At 41.0% G+C, this 17912-nt stretch overlaps 1 protein-coding gene across 8 annotated transcripts; it reads right to left on the bottom strand.

Annotated features, from left to right (window-relative positions):
- Positions 1-1470: 1470 nt before the first annotated feature.
- Positions 1471-17630, bottom strand: klhl3 (kelch-like family member 3). 8 transcript variants are annotated; one of them, XM_041048502.1, is made up of 15 exons: positions 17573-17630; positions 15472-15606; positions 14477-14583; positions 14260-14381; positions 11158-11320; positions 10716-10825; positions 8917-9033; positions 8412-8561; positions 8198-8315; positions 7557-7754; positions 6824-6925; positions 6600-6728; positions 6001-6141; positions 5645-5788; positions 1471-5525 (listed from the first exon to the last, which is right to left on the bottom strand). In XM_041048502.1, exons 1-15 carry the CDS (start codon positions 17620-17622, stop codon positions 5497-5499), a joined length of 1815 nt encoding a protein of 604 aa, XP_040904436.1. In that variant the 5' UTR covers positions 17623-17630; the 3' UTR covers positions 1471-5496. The 8 variants fall into 8 exon arrangements, with proteins under 8 accessions (XP_040904436.1, XP_040904442.1, XP_040904435.1 ...); XM_041048508.1 differs by having other exon boundaries at positions 14477-14558; XM_041048501.1 differs by having other exon boundaries at positions 15472-15630; positions 17573-17625.
- Positions 17631-17912: the final 282 nt, after the last annotated feature.

Here is a 17912-nt window from a genome sequence, read left to right as displayed (position 1 = left end):
GAGGACAAAATTTTTTCTTGACTTTTTTTGTCCGATTTTGACGCATTACTATATTATGACGTTTTTTATGACTTTTGGAGGTCAAAAAAATTTTTGACTTTTTTTGTCCGATTTTGACGCCTTACTATACTATGACGTTTTTTATGACATTTGGAGGTCGAAAAAAATTTTGACTTTTTTTGCCCGAAAAAAACGCCTTACTATACTATGACGTTTTTTATGACTTTTGGAGGTCGAAAAAAATTTTGACTTTTTTTGGCCGAAAAAAACGCCTTACTATACTATGACGTTTTTTATGACTTTTGGAGGTCGAAAAAAATTTTGACTTTTTTTGGCCGAAAAAAACGCCTTACTATACTATGACGTTTTTTATGACTTTTGGAGGTCGAAAAAAATTTTGACTTTTTTTGTCGGATTTTGACGCCGTACTATACTATGACGTTTTTTATGAGATTTTGAGGTCGAAAAAAATGTTGACTTTTTTTGGCCGAAAAAAACGCCTTACTATACTATGACGTTTTTTATGACTTTTGGAGGTCAAAATTTTTTTTGACTTTTTTTGTCGGATTTTGACGCCTTACTATACTATGACGTTTTTCATGACTTTTGGAGGTCAAAAAAATTTTTGACTTTTTTTGTCCGATTTTGACGCCTTACTATACTATGACGTATTTTATGACATTTTGAGGTCGAAAAAATTTTGACTTTTTTGTCGGATTTTGACGCCTTACTATACTATGACGTTTTTTATGACATTTTGAGGTCAAAAAAAATTTTGACTTTTTTTGTCCGATTTTGACGCTTTACTATACTATGACGTTTTTTATGACTTTTGGAGGACAAAATTTTTTCTTGACTTTTTTTGTCCGATTTTGACGCATTACTATATTATGACGTTTTTTATGACTTTTGGAGGTCAAAAAAATTTTTGACTTTTTTTGTCCGATTTTGACGCCTTACTATACTATGACGTTTTTTATGACATTTTGTGGTCAAAATTTTTTTTGACTTTTTTTGTCCGATTTTGACGCCTTACTATACTATGACGTTTTTTTATCACATTTTGAGGTCAAAAATTTTTTTGACTTTTTTTGTCCGATTTTGACGCCTTACTAATGACGTTTTTTATCACATTTCGAGGTCAAAAATTTTTTGACTTTTTTTTGTCCGATTTTGATGCCTTACTACACTATGACATTTTTTATGACATTTTGAGGTCAAAAAAAATTTTGACTTTTTTTGTCCGATTTTGACGCCTTACTATACTATGACGTTTTTTGACATTTTGAGGTCAAAAATAATTTTTACTTTTTTTTTACTTTTAACTTAGGCTAGCTCGGTTGCTCCGAGCTAAGTGAGCGGGTTCTCGGCCAGGTGACCTGTAGAGAAAATGCCTCTCCACCAAATATGGAAAGTACACTGCCACTAAAATCCAAGATGACGCAGCGCAAATGCTCATGGTTTGGGTAATTTTTTTAAACTTTATTTGATAAATTGTACATAAACACAATGAACAGAACATATATGCCATGGGTATGGTTTGGGCATTTGGGACTTCCCGAAACCAATGGGTGATGTCACGGGTGCAACGTTCATGTTTTATACAGTCTATGGACGAAATTGTGAAATTGAATGAAGAAATTGATGAAGAAAAATCATTAACCAGCAACCAACCAATCCATCCAGCTCCATCTTGGCTAAAAGCGGCCCTGCGATTGACTAGCAATCACTCCAGAGTGTACCCCACCTCTCGCCTGTAGTCAGCTGGGATAGGCTCCAGCTCCGCCGCTACCCTAACGGATCAAGCTGATGAGGGCTCACATGTCGCGCTTCCACCCAGAAGAGGCTGCGTGGGCTAAAGACAGCCGCCTGAAGCTTCATTCCACTGAATCAACGTACTCTCCATGAAGTAACGACAAAATTAGCTCTAAAACGAGTTAAAAAAATAATTTGGAAGTTACAGCTATATTACACAATACTGAAGGTGCTTTGAGGTGTTTCTCAAAAAAAAGAGATGTTCAGTAATTCAGCAGCTGTTTTTTTTAATGGTGCAATACATTTATGGTGTATTTTGGGTTACTGTTGTCAAATGGAAACTCAATAACCGATTGATAATTGAATCGAGTCAGGAAATTGGACCGGTTAACCACCCCTTCTAGCAACTTATTTAAAACCCTGAAACAACAACAAAAAATGTGTAATTTACTGAAAAGCAGACATGACATTTGTAAGAGCTGATGACAAGAAAACTTATACGATAAACACTGTTTATGATTATACATCTTCTGTACTGCTAACTTCCTCAGATACTAAGAGTTGCTGAGGTGAGATATTTCCAGGTGTCATTTTAACATCTTAATGAACAAGTAAAGATTTAGTTGTTTCTTTTGTATAAAATAAAAATCACCACTGATGTCAGATACTCCGATGTCTTGAATTACTACACAAGTCCTGATGATCAATGGGAGGTAATTTCAATAAAAATAATTTTTAAAAAAAATCAACAATCTAATATTATGGGATATAATGAGAGGACACTGAAGTCTGTCTTGAAAATATATCACCATGTTTTTTTTTATTTTGTGCTATAATTTACTTGACTATTAAGGAATAGTTCTACTTAACAGCAGATATTTTGTGTAATGAAACTACTTAGATGCCATTTTCCATCAAACCAAAGTCTGAGGTGTTTCACTGAAGAGAATCAGAGGTCCCAGAAGGTGGCAGTACAGGCAGATGCTCACTCAGAGCTGACTCCAGACTTGATGGAAAATCCATGGACCTGTACAACCAGCCTCCTGCTTCCGTTTGTACAAGAAGCTTGTTGTGTATCTGCTCAAAATGAACACAGGAAAAATGAAGTCCAGCTGAGACAAAAATAAAAATGAGTCTCAGCTGTGCCGCTGAAGGAAATACCCTGTTCACGTATTTTTGTCCGTCAAACGTCTGACAGGAATACGAAGTTCATTTTATACAAAACATCATAAAGTGCTAAATGCATAACGTTACAATTTCAGACAGAAGCACACGTCAGTTTTTGTCTTTGTTTTTTTGCAAAGTAAACCTGCTTCCTATTTGTGTTCTTAGTTAAACTTATTTCAAGTCTAAATGTTTAAACCATCTGTAACAACAGCTCAACCTACACGAGTCCAACCTCCACAAACCACATGATCTCACACATCAACCATTTAGTTCACAACATCCACTGATCTTAGAAATATAACATCTGCACTTCACATCTGCAGAACATCATTCATGTGAAAAGCTCAAGGAACATTCCACTCCACAAAACAGCCTCACCTCCAAGTCCATTTAGTAGCTGCTGCAGAGCTTTTGACCAGGTCCTCAATCCAGGTCAACGTGGATTAGAGCGTCAACAGCTCCATGTTAACTGAGGAAACTAGATCTGCTAATGAAAGTTGTGTGATTTGGTCAAAAGCTCCAGAAAAGCTTCCAGAAAGGACCCTGAGGTGAGCTGCTGCTGCCAAGGACAAGAATGGACTTCGAACATCAAGAATACTGATGTTTTTTTGTTTGCTTGTTTTAGCTAAAGTACACCTAACTGCATATATTTATAATTTATTCTGTCACTGGCCTCCGTTAAATTCTGAACATCCTTTAACTGTCAAAAAATAAAAGCACGATCTGTTGCTCTGGCAACTTGGAACACACAGAGCTTTTCAGTGAGGAGGTCCAAACGATACCTTATTAAAAAGCTCTTACTTTAATTGTGTGATCCCAACCTGGGCACTCCAGATCTTGTCCCTATTGTCCTGTCTGTTGAGGCAGCAATATGAGCTCCAAATCCACGCATGGAGATCAATATTCATTGATGGATCACGTACAGTATCATGAACAAGTTAAAAGTTACTGGGAGTTCTCTACTAAAATTATATGACATGAAACCAACACTAACAAGACGACATGAAAACGCATTCATCAGTCTAAACGTATGATTTGTAACATGGATGAAACTAATGTAGCACACGCGACCTGTTAATTGACTAAACAAACCAAAACAACAGTACATTTCTTTTAAATAATTTATATACGTCTTTGTCGAAGGGTTTTGAAATGACAGTGGGTCGTTTCCAGTTTCTCCGTGATTTCTGGAGGATTGCAGACAGAAGTGAAAAGCTGGCTGAGAAAACCTTTCGTCAAACAGCTTCAATAAATCTCCTTCCTTCATAGAATCACAGCTATGGCACCAGTCAGTCTAAAATACACCCCCGGTCATCTGAATGAACGTGGGTATCACAAAAAGTGTAACATTATTAGGATGAGAAAATAAAATGAGAACCTCACTTTGATATCAGTAAATGTTTTGTTAAACAATCAAACCAGAACAATAAATAGAAAATCTTAAATCTTGTACATTATAATTTTACAGCTGAATTTCTGTAGTGCATTTCGACACACTCCCTCAGACAATGAACAGAAATAATTAATCATTTCAGTTTGTTACCAGGTGATAAAAACATCTCCAGCATTTCTCTGATTCTGATCATTATAACTGGCACAGTTTTTTTTTTTTCATAACTTCTGATAAAATAATTGGCCTTTTAAGTGTGAGTGAGTTTAAATGCTCTCTTGAGAGTGATCATTAATGGAGACAGTCTGACAGCAGGTCAGTGATCCAGTTGGTTGGTCAGAGAGACCGGAAGCCCCCCAGCCCCGCTGGTCTGTATCAGTCAGTGCAAGTTTTCAGTGCATCAGTAGTGTGTCGACAAAGAATCAAGTCCTGGCCTGGGTCTGAAGCCACAGAAGTGAAAACAATCTCAAAAATATTAAATACAATACTGATTTTGCATATAAGATGTTTTCCAACATTCAGGTCTTTAGGCTGAGAACAAATTCTCTCTGGCAACTGTGGCCTTCCTAAAAGCATGGCAGCTCTCTGCAAAGCTGCCAACGGTCGGCGCAGGAATAAGTCAACTTGGTGCATTTCTCAACAATCGAGGTGAGCAAATAGTTGCCATAAGCTGATTTATATTCTAAGAACTGAGGCAAGTCTCATAATTTAAATAAAAAATGGCTCCTGAAAATGGCGTGCCCAGGTTTCCAGGATTTCTGGATGATGCTCCTTGTCAGTTCCTTCCTGACAAAAAAAGTCTTTCCAACGCCCGAGTCAGTCTTATTTCAGCTGATACAGCTGCTTGTTATGTGCTTGGCATTTGAAAACCCTCTCACTAACACACAGTTCTTATGAGCCTGCTCTCCCGTGGATATTGCTTTTTTACCCAGTGCAACATTGTCCTTAAAAGTCAGGATCTCACAGGGCTGTAAGGGAAATGGCTTGGAGATACAAACAACAATCGGGCTGTGGGTTAGCACCAAACCCTCCCCCCTCCCCCTGTCAAGAACCATCCATGATTGAGTCAGCTGAGGACTGAGAGCGTCCCGTCCGTTTGGACAGAGTTTTTCACAGAAGTTACTTCCCTGTTTGAATGTGAAACCGGCTGCTGGCGCAGAGCTGATGCTGTGGGATGCCTGTGGTCATAATGGCTTGTCAATAACCGCAACTCCTGAAGGAGTGAGAACATGACAGTCAGTGAGGCAGAGAGAACGCCGCTACACAGTGAGGTAAAAATGTGAAGACGGTCGTCATATTACGTCGCCTGTGGTATGATCAGTTGAGACATACCGGCGTAGCTTCGTCCGTTGCTCATGTTGGTGGGAATGAGGCTCCACTTGTCTGTGGCCGGGTTGTAAAACTCTACGGAGGAGAGGTTACAGGACCCGTCGTCTCCTCCAATCACATACAGCAGACCGTTAATGGCACAGACACCTTGAGGAGAGACAGAGTAAAACATTTAACATCTGCTTGATCCTTCGAGGATGAGGAAGATCAACAGGAGTGGCTGTCACCAGTGATCTTACATCATCTGACGCCTCTTAAACCGCTCATTTAGTAATTTCTAACACTGACACGAGCACTAAGTATGAGCAAAACCCTTCATGGATTTGATGGTGTGTGTGTGTCTGTGGGTGTTATCTGACCTGCATTTCGTCTGCACATGTTCATGTCACAGACCAACCTCCAGGTGTTGGTTTGTGGGTCGTAAACCTCAACACTCTTCCGCACTAGAGGTCCATCGTGTCCTCCTGCTGCATACAGCTGACCACTCAACACACCCACACCTGGAAAAAAAAAAAAAAACACACAAGTTTTCTTTATGTTGCCGTGGTGAGCAGAGTTATTTTACTCTTGGGATCACTGCTCAGTGAGGAACTGCTGTTTCTTTGAACTGATCCAGTGACGTCCAAATGGATTTTCAACATGAAGAACACAACTCGTGAACAGACTCTTTAATAAAGTCCACTACAGTGCTGAAATAAAATTAAAGCACTGTTTATTGTTACAGATCTTTACTCAATAGTCATAGTTGTGGGTCAGATTCTTGTTTGTCCAATTGCAGACAAAGTCCACCAGGTGGTGCTGCTGCTTCAGAGAAAACTGTTGAAAAAAGCACAATGCTGCATCACTTACTACAGAGCTCTGTAAACCTGTGCATTGCTTCTGTGGAGCTGCTACTTCTGCTACTGCTACTCCCAGTGTGTACATTATGTACTGTATTATATACTGCGTGTGTGTGTACCTGCTCCACTGCGCCGCGTGCTCATGTCAGCTACGTAGCACCACTGATCAGTGACAGGGTCGTATTCTTCCACTGTGCTGAGACACTGACGGGATGCTCCGTCATAGCCTCCTACTGCATACAACTTACCTGCAGACACACACATGGTCATTAGAAATCAAGGACATTTGAATTTTTTTATCTTCATTGAAATGGCATGCAGGTCAAACACACTTCATTCTTACCATCGACCACCCCTACACCCACACTGCTGCGTCTGGTGTTCATGGAGGCCACATAAATCCACTCATTGGTTTTATAGTTGAAGGCTTCTACTGTCGACAAACCTGAAAGAGAGAGAGAGAGACAAAAGAGAGAAGAAGGGAAAGGAGAGCATATTAGTGAATCACATTAACATGTTAGAAAAATACTACGCCTGTGTTGATCAGTCTGTGGGTGTTCACATTTTTACACTCAGCCGGTAGATGTGTTAAGAGATGAGAGGAAAATGGCTCCCGCGTCTCTTGTGTTTATTGTTAACACTGTAGTAGAGCTACTGCAAGCACTTACATCTGTTCAGCCTCAGGTGGTAACGAGTGAGAGAGGAAACAGTCAGATAAAGACGCTAAGTCAGACGGAGAAAACCGTCTCAAAGAACTGGACGAGGAAACCAAGTCAGCACTTTGCTCTGTCGACCAATCCTTCTCTTTATCTGCACCATCTTTCCTGCTCACTCATTGTTCACCTCCATTTTTTCCAGACAATTTCAATTTGTACATTTTTAGTCAACTGTTTTCCAGCAGATAGACCACACCCGAACCTTTATCTATGAATCAAGAACATTTTCCCCCATTTTTTTCCAGATGTGCACAGCAGCTGTTTATCAAAAGTGGACAAAAATAAAGCATTAACTAATTACTAATGACTATTTTAACCACAGCATTTGTGCCAATCTATGATGTATGTATAAGTGCATACCTATACTTCCATTAAAGCCCCCAACAGCGTACAATAAATCCCCCAACACAGCAGCTCCCAGTGTACTGCGCCTCTCCTGCATGCTCGCCACCGCACTCCACTGGTCTCTCATTCCGTCGTACATGTCCACTGTCCTCTCCCGCAGTGAACTGTTAAACCCCCCGACCGCATACACGCGGCCTGCCATGGTAACAACACCTGGGAAGGTAGAGATAATGAAATCAATTATCAAAAAAACTTTGGAGGAAAGTCATGGAGCATTTCTTTTTTTTGGATAATTATACCCTTACTAATGGTTTTGGAGGTGTTAGCTCATTAACAACAGACTCAGGATTTATTTTTTACTTTTCACACAGTTGATAGTTTCAGTTCATTTCACTACAGCATCCCGGAGTCTTGAATCTTGAACGATTCAGGTAAATAATCATAGGGTTCAGTTCATCTGCTTTAATATTTGTCAAAGTTATGTTACTGCAGGTGCAACAGGGACTACTTTACTTGAAAACAGCAATATTTTTAAAAGACAGTGTCATTATATTAAATTACTTCAATAAAATTTTGAAGCTCAAAAGTTCATTTTTTACTGAGACTGTGTCAGTTGATGTGTTGATTCTATTCATGCACAACACACACAAACTGACCTGCCCGGCAGCGTCTTGAAGGAAGGTCAGCGACTTGGTACCAACGATCTTCCTGGAAGTCGTAACACTCCACACTGCGGATCGCCTTAGGGGCCTGACCGCCGACTACAATCATCACCTGTCCCATGCACACACACACCCAAGTGTCAAGGTTAGACAGTAGAATAATTTAAGCATGTTTGCCTGTGAGGTATATGTGTGTGTGTTTGTTTACCTTGGGGATGCTGATGGGTGTTCTTGGGCGGGTCCTGTCTGTCTTGATGAGGTGCCGCTGGTCGGCCGGCAGCAGGTGATACTTCATTGCTTCTATAAGAAAATCTTTACAGGTGTTGTTGTTCTTTATCAAAGCCTCTTTCTCCACAATCTGAAACAGGGACACATATCAGCCAAATTTCACCTTTATTTACCAAACACTATAACGTATAACATTGACTATTGAATATGCAAGAACAAGTTTGACATTAACAGCTACCAAACTCACACAGATTAATTTAGAGCTACACTTAATTTTACACTCACACTGGTGAAGAGGATGAACCATATCTGCATCTGGTGTGACTCATAGGCTTCACAGCATTCAGGGGGCTTATTCTGACTTATTACTAAGACTAGCTACATTTATTATGTGAGAAATTTGATAATAATACAATATTACAGTGGATAATGTGAAGTCAAAGGGGAGGAAGGTTGACTAACATGGCAGAGAGAATTTCTTTTACCTGTACCAGGTAATCCCTGGACAGCAGTGGAAGTCTGACATGCTCCATCAGTTTGGGCATGTACTCCAGGCGAGCAGGCTTATCGTGCTTGATCCAAGCTATCATAGCCTCAAACACCTGGGAGAGAGATGGAGAGCAGGGTCAGAGGGCAGTGAGGGAAAGAACGCAACGGGGTAAAGTAAAAATGAAGAGACCAAGACTCTGAGAGGGAGCGAACTTTTAAAATTTATTCATATTTCTAATTCCGAGTCCTTTTCTTTGGCCTAGAAATACAGTGACTTTCACACTGTGTGAAACGCATCATTCAGATACTGTGTTCTTTCATAGTGAAATACCAATACAGATTGCTTGTACTTCACTCCCAGCAGGACATCAGCCCACTGAAGGTGGCAGACCTTTGTTTTACACCTTTTTCTGTCCAAAACAAGTTTAGGTGGAGGCCCCACACCCTGTCAATAATCTACTCCTTCAAATTCATTGATTTACACACACATTCACAGTTGATCACCTCCTGTTGGCCTGTGGAGCAGCCCCACTGGAGAGAACGAGGGACTGAGCACTGCTTTTGTAGTGCACAAAGAGACACTGACGATGATAAAACGGCCATTAATCAATGACTCCCAAACTTTCTACCAACATACAGCAAAAGCTACTTCTAATCCAGATTTACACACAAAAATAACCACACATGTACAATGTAATACAATGCAACGCTGACACGGTAATAAAAAAGTGTCATAATGTAATTCTGTGTGTGTGTCTGTGTTGCACAAAATACAGATACAGCTTCTGCTGAGTTTCTGTCGACCACACAACAAACTATGTAGCTGACTTCACATAACACTATACGAACTGTAATTAAGAGCATCTGAGTAGGAGCTACCCGTTCTTTTTGCAGTGAAATATCAGCATGTATTGCTTGTAGTTGCTCCAAGGAGGACATCAGCTTAGGAGACTGTTTGCTTGTTTGTTGTTGTATGTGTAAAGAATTGCCACATGTATGTAATGCAATAAAAATAACTAAGGCAATAAACTGGATTCATTTCCATTTATCTGGTGTGACTGCGAGCTTAGCAGAGGAGTTAACTACCTCTGAATGTGTGAAAGCTCCAGAGATGGAACAACAGGAAGTTTTCTCACATCCTGAAAATGTGCCACAGAACTGAACCAACACACACACATACACACAAAAAAAACACTGAACAAGGACAGAGACTGACCAATTCCACTGTTTTTAAAATAAATGCCAAAAGATGTAGATGTCTGTGTCCAGGATCTTATCATCAGCTTTTGTATTGATCCTCCTAAAGACAAACTGCAGCAGATAATTCAGTGGGAACCGACTGTGACTCCTGATGAATCCGGTTTGACACTTCATGGATAGTGTGACAGTGTCTGGCTCCCCCTGCGTCTCTGTGACTGAACCAGCAGTCACCTTGACTCTGACAGCAGGACGACACACAGATGCTCCCTCAGGCTCCTCCTGTTGACTGGCTACCGTCACACAGAGATGTCATCCCGTCTCTATTTCCATCCAAGCTAGTCGTCGTGGTTTGGTCATTTTAAGACAAGTCCACACACAAAATACTTTGAAGGGCTGGTCTTGGAAGACAACCCTAGCTCCCACTATACCTTCATTTTCTTAATAGTCATTAGATATTATTTTTGTTATGTTGTGTTCCTGGAAAATCCCTCATGAGCGAAATTCTCATATATATATTTTTTCACACTCAAGGAAACAGACAAACTTTGATTTAAGAGTTCAAATGTGTGTGTGTGTCTGCATTGTGCTGTCTGACCTTCTCCTCCGTGGAGACTGTGAGTTTGTCACTGGAGATGAGGCTGCACACTTGCTGCAGAGTAAGGCCTAGAAACTCCTCGCCCTGCACCACCTCTGTGAAATGCTGCTCTGAGAGACACAAACATGCAGGGTTACACACAATGCAAACAAAATATTTTATCTAGTAAGATCCAAGACATTGAATTCCAATGTCCAACAATGGTCAAAGCTCAAATGTTGACATGTTTTTACTGAAAATACTGAAGATACTTTAACACTTTCACATGGCATTTTCAAACTCGCTGGACATGCAGCAGTTTTCCAAAGATGTCTGCATTTTTCATGGCTCTTGAAACGTGTGGTTACATAAAAAGTACCACCACCTACCACACCACACAACACATGCACACACAGTGGCAAAGATGACTCAGGGCTTGTGGTGTGAACAGCGAGAAGCTTACCAGCGTATGCGTGGGCCTGGTTGAGAAGCTGTGTGCATGTGTGCAGGTCAGCGAAGGCTCTGATGCCCAGACAGTTGGTGGGGTGAAGCTGAGACTGCAGGAACTCGCAACAGACCTGACGAACATCCATCAGCTGGAGGAGACTCGCTGCTGGCAGCAGAACCTGCAAAGACAACAAACAAAAAGTGTATTTAAAGCTCCAGCTGGATATTCTGAACAGAAGAACGTGGTGGAAAGACCTGACTTGGAAATACGTATTTAGGGTCTTTTCACATATTCAAACATGCCAAAAGGGTTTTAAAAATAAAACATAGAGCACAATGCATTACCACCCACAGCCAAAGATTTAGTCCGTTAGCCGTTCACCCTCTCCATGAACAACTATTATAACATATTTTGTCATATTTTTATTTTTATTCTATTTATTTTCATTTCAACACGTTACATCAACATGCATCCATACAGGTATTTGTCAGAGAGATTTTCATATTTATTCTGTCTCCATTGCTCAGGGCTGCAGTCATTCTGTTAGCTCATCAGTCAGTAAAGCAGACAGGCAGTGCGCTGCAGAAACTGTGATGCTGACAGACAAAGATACCCTTTGATACATCCCTACACATCAGCTTAACTAGGTCAGAGAGACCGTGTCTGTCTGCCTCTACACCTCTCTGTCTACACACTCACTCGTGTTTTCTAAAAGGGAGAGTCAGATCCACCAGAGCTATGCTTATAGCAGCTGTGACACACACACACACACACACACACACACACACACACACACACACACACACACACACACACACACACACACACACACACACAAAGGGGAAGCACAAGCAACGCACACACTCACTGAGAACTTAACTGGGAAAACTATACTAATTCTGGGTGGGGCCTCGCTTTGCTCTGAAAACATAGTCAAATCTTCGTGGCATGGATTCTACAAGATGTTGTAAACATTCCCTTGAGGTTCTGGGCCATGTTGACATAACTCAATCACATCATTTCTGTTTTGCCACATCCCAAAGGTGTTCTACTGGATTCAGATCTGGTGACAGAGGAACCCAGTGAAGGCCACTGAACTCATTGTCATGTTCACGAAACCAGTTTGAGACGACTTTTGCTTTGTGACATGGTGCATTATCATGCTGGAAGTAGTGTGAAGAAAACATCCCCACACCCTAACGACACCACCAGCAGCCTGGACTGTTAACACAAGGCAGATTGTGACCATGGATCCATGCGGTTGATGCCAAATTCTGACCCTAACATCTGCGTGCCTGCAACAAAAATCCAGATTCCTCAGACCAGGATATGTTTTTCCAGTCTCCAACTTCAGCTTGTGCCCACTGCAGCCTCAGAAGTCCGCTCTTGGCAGACAGAAGTGGAACACAAAGTTGTCTTCTGCTGTTGTCATCCATAGACTTAAAGGTTCGACGTGTTGTGAGATGTGTTTCTGCTCACCACAGTTGTAAACACTGGTTATCTGAGTTACTGCAGCATTTCTGTCAGCTCCAACCAGTCTGGCCATTCTCTTCTGACCTCACTCATCAACAAGGCGTTTCCATTCACAGAGCTGCTGCTCGCTGGATGTTTTTTTTTTTTTTTTAACACCCTTGTGAATAAACTCTAGAGACAGCCAAGTGTGAAAATCCCAGGAGATCAGCATTTTCAGAAATACCCCAACCAGTTCGCCTAGCACCAACACTGAGATCAAATTTCTTGCCCATTCTGATGCGAACATTAACTGAAGCTCCTGACCTGTATCTGCATGATTTTATACACTGCCCTGCTGACACGTGATTGGCTGACTGGCTAACAGCATGACTAAGCAGGTGTGCAGGTGCTCCTAATAAAGCGCTCAGTGAGTGTATGTTCTCCAGTGAAAACACCCAGTTTGAGAAAATAAAAAGTAAAAATAATATATTACTGAATATTAACCCTTTGTCAAAACACACACGTCACACGTTTACAAGTGAGCCAATCAGGCAGGCATGCTGCTAACAGTGGGAGGATTTCCTGCCTCCCTCCATGCACACTTCCTGTGCTAATAATCAGAGGAAGTATCCTGCCTGCAGCTTGATCCTGGTGCATTTATTCAACCCCGCAGCAGAGTCATGCAGTTACCAAGAGTTAATGCCACTGAGCTAAACAAGGCCTCAGTCCTGTGCTTTCACAACAAAGCAGAGCTCACAACCGTTACCAGCTCTTACATCCTTTGTAGTAAACATCTGCTTGTCAGGCATGTTCATATTGGCCATTCAGAAACAACTGAAAAACCAAAGAATTAAAGCAGTCAGGACAGGTTCTTTTTTGTATTGTTTTTGTTGTATTATTTAATCTAACGCTCCATTATACATCGAAAGTTACTAGACATTTGAGAAAATTTTCTAAATGTGTGTATTTTGAGTTAATAGTGCAGCAAAAGTCAGTTAAAAGCTGCACACAGAACTTATCAAGAATCTTCTCTGAAATAGCTTCCCTTAGGAATTCTGTACAGTACTGTGCTGTTTCCAACTTATGTTATTCTTCTGACTTGTACTCAAATGTCTGCACACAGAAAAAGGTCAAGACAACAGCAGTGAGATGTTTCCTGCTCAACAACAAGGACGTTTTTCTCACTGTGTGACTAATGCTGTGAGCCCAGATCCTTTTGCTGAGAGAAACAGCGCTACTTTGATTTCATTATCCTTTAAGTAACCGGATACTTACTGTAAAACAGTGAGAAAGTGTGACAAACTGAACAGAGCTAGTGTTTTTGAAATGAGGGTCCCCAGGCAGCAGCAACATGTTTACTTCTTCAAAACTGAACACTTCAACAGGGAGAACAGAGAAGAGGGAGAGCTGAAAGGGTTATATGGATATTAACACATAAAACCTCCTGTGGGATACAAGGTGAAAAGAGGCTGCTAATATCCTGCAAATTCCTCTTACTGCTGCTGACACAGGGTTTTCAAAGCAAACCCGGTGTTAAAAACAAAGTGAAAGCCACTATAACAGAAGGGAAAAAAAAGACATCCAGTAAAAACAGGAAAACAGTTTTGTACCCGCTTGCATTCCCTTCCTCTTCATAAACTCTATAACACACACACACTCTCTCACCTGGACGTTGTCCTCTGTGACCTCAATCTCGGCGGTGTAGATGTAATCGACCAGTTTTCTCAGGGTCTGACCGTCCACCTCTCTGATCTCCACCTGATGGGCCTTGCTCTCACTCATATCACCTGCACACAGAGAAACACGCACAGTTAAGCACAGGACAGCACACAAACACACAGACACCAGGTGTGATGCCAAGGAAACAGAGGTGTTGGTCTACCCGTGAACATGGCACAGAAGTAGGGGCTACAGGACGCCAGGACCACCCTGTGAGCTGGCACTTCGACACTTCCTGCAATCAGCTGGACATCACACAGCATCTTTTTACTGAAGGATGAAGTGACAGAGAGAGAAAAAGTTCATGTTTGTTATCCGCATTTATTTGTTTGTAATATTGTTGTGTTAAATATTAATCAATTATCAAAATAGTTTACAGCTGACTAGTAATCATTTCAGATCTACCTAACTGTAGTTTTATCTGCACCAGCGTCATTGTGAGTCAGGTTTTCAGTCTAAATCTATCTGCAGCATCTACCACCACATTATCTTTACCAATCTCTGCAACCAACCAGCAACATATGAGCTTCAGTACATTGCATGTGTTGTTTTTAAGCATTTTAAGAGAGAGCAGTAGCACAACAAAACCAAGAAAGGAGAATTTTTTTTCAGTCAAGAAAAAAGCAGACTCTTTTCTGACAGCATTGCATTGTGGTCTGTCCAGGCTCCTGCCAGCAGACAAACTGGGATCTTTTTGATCTCCACTCAAATGGATTTCTGCCTGTGGAAGACTTGTGTTGGCATAAAATGGTCAAGAAGAAGCACTTACTTTTCACTTCAGAAGGACAGAGACTAAAAAGATACTTGTGACTGAGATGTTCCAGATAACTGAAAGACTTCTATCAAACTGGAGGCAGTAACTAGAAACTCAGGGTAGGAAGCCACCAGCTGTTTTTGGAGATTTTCATGAGGTGGACTTTTCTGTTTAAAAATGAAAGAGTTCCTCTTCAGGCAGAAGTAATTCACTGCTGCACAGACATTTTCAGACAAACGAGGTGAGCCAGGGTTGAGTCTTGTGTTGATACATTATTGCTGACTTACAAAGCAGACTACAGCCTCTTCACATGCATGTCGAAAATGGCTGGCCACAGTTTAGTCACCATTTGTATACTGGCTTAATTTATTCCATAGGGACAAACACCACCGTCAGCAACACACCTCCTCAGGTCGTTCATCAGCTGGAAAGCTTTCCTCATGTGCGTCTGGTTGAAGGTGTGCATCCCACCATTCACCGTGTCCTCCTCTGAGTCCGTGGTGCAGTTTGGACGTGGTGAGGCCGGTGTGGCCACCAGACTGGTAAGACATGAGAGGCAGTGTCTAGATCATTGGAAATAGATGGGGACCAAACAGTTAGACTACTTCATGGTTCATCTCTAGGGTTATAAAAAAAGAGGATGGGACAAGGGACAATCAAGGGTAAGATGAGTTCTAGGAATATACTAATTTTGTCACAGTTGTCAATCAGTAGTGCCACATACCACTGAAAAGACTGTTTAGTAAATGCACACTGGGTATGAGGGGCCGGCTCTTGTCTTGTTTCACTGTCTGCAAGTGTTAGCTATTTTTGAACACCTGTATGACATCACTGACCCATCCTCCTTTAATAATCCTCGGGTCTTCATGGTAATATGCTTTGGTTGTCAAGGAACTCAGATGCTGCTGTGGGGTCTGCAGACTATGTACTTCACAATGGTCATTTTATACATCCTTTGAAGACATTTCAATCCAGTGTGGATTTTTCTAAGCTAAATATTACACTGAAGGTCTCCCATCTGCCTCACTTGATTTTAAAGGAAGAGGTGTAATTATCAATCAATCAGATTGTTTTCTTCATTAACTTTTTAGGTCATAAAATATCAGAAAATGCCCATCACAAATTCCCACAGCCCAAAGTGTTGTTTTCACATGCCTTGTTTTGTCCAGCCAATAGCAATACAACATTCAGTTTACTATCAGGAAAGACTATGAAAACTTTTTTTTCGTGATGCACTGGTTGGACAAACAGAAACAGAGGGAAACTGTGTTTTGGGAAAAGTTGCAAAGCAGTTGGCAAGGCTGATTTATGGCAATATTGGATTTGCATGATTATTTCAACAGTGTGATTGAGAACATAGACAAAAAAACAGACAATCCAATACAGTGGACCTTAGTAAGCAAATCAGACATGACCAATGCACATTAAATACAGTTGATTAATATCACTGTAAAATTTAGTCCTTCTTTTATATTTACACAGTCACAGCGGGCCAGATAACGTGTGACCCACATTATCTTATACAAAAAATTATTGCAATTCCAAAAAACCTTATCACCAGCTTTATCTTTTAAGCACTCCTCAGACAAATACACAATAAAGGAGGTAAAACAACAATATTTCCTGTTAGCCAATGTTTCCCAAAGCAGTCTGACCACACAGAAGAAAATCTGCTGAGGAATCCCATCCCCGAAGAAAACTTTGAACCACATGTAGATTAAGTTTTAAATTAAACTTTTAACCACAGGTGCTCTGCACTGAGCTGAGAGCAGGTGGCAGGAGGACAACAGAAAACACGACAATCATCCAAAACTGATCTAACGGGACATTTACGTGTATTAATGTTCCAAAGTGTTAGTTCTGAAAATGCCGGACGGTCTCCACTGTGTGTTATCTGGACTCACGATGACCCATCTTTTGTGCACTAACAGTTTGAACAAATAATGATGCAGCACTTACAAACCATGGGAATGTAAGGACACAATAACAGGAGTCGGTAAACTAAATAATACTAGACGGGCCGCAGACGGTTTGCCTCTTTGTGTCCAAAAATCGAAAGGACTTTGGTAGAAAATGGTGTTTGTTTTGAGTTTGCTGTGCGTCAAGTTGTCAGGTTGGCTAGCTCGTAGCATCGCTAATCAATTAACTAACATAAGCTGCTGATAGCTGCCGCTGACTACCATGAATCACTGGTCATATCGTGGTTTTAACCACTTTTGGTAGGCAGTATACACTCAGTTCACTGTCTAAAAGCAACGACTTGATGGCAGTTCCCAAATGTTCGGCTGGAGTTTGGTTTTGAGCAGCCAACGATGCTAGCTAACTTACCGAAGCTAACTAGTCGGCAAGGCTAGCTTGAGTTCGTGTGCTGGGAAAGTGCTCTTTTAACTGTCCGTGCTGGATTTATGGTCGGGAGATCATGTGGCCCAGAATGTTATCCAACAGATGTACAAGTAGCACGAATCACAGATTTAGAAATTAATCCCCACCGCTGAGCCAACTCACCCCAACGACACACCGTCCATCCTCCCGGAGCCAGAGACCACAGCAGGCATGAGAGCTGCACACAGATCCTGTGTTACTGGGAGGACTCACTCCGTAGTAAAAAAAAAAAAACAAAGAAAAGAAAAAGGGGGCACAGACGCATGCAGCTTAGTAGGCTGGTATGACTGACCTGGTACAAAAACAAAACTATTTAATGATATTTATTTATAATGTTTTTATGCAATAAATATGTACACAGTCTGTTTTATGATCTTTCAAGGTTTGTGTGGCTCTAAATGTAGAGATACGTGGTTCTAATGTACAGTGTATTATAAAATTTCACAAATCTATAACTATTACT

This window comes from Toxotes jaculatrix, chromosome 10, assembly GCF_017976425.1.
Source record: "Toxotes jaculatrix isolate fToxJac2 chromosome 10, fToxJac2.pri, whole genome shotgun sequence".
In the NCBI taxonomy this organism is placed as follows: Eukaryota; Metazoa; Chordata; class Actinopteri; family Toxotidae; genus Toxotes; species Toxotes jaculatrix.
Note: the sequence above shows the minus strand (reverse complement) of the source record. Positions and strands in the feature narration are given on the sequence as shown.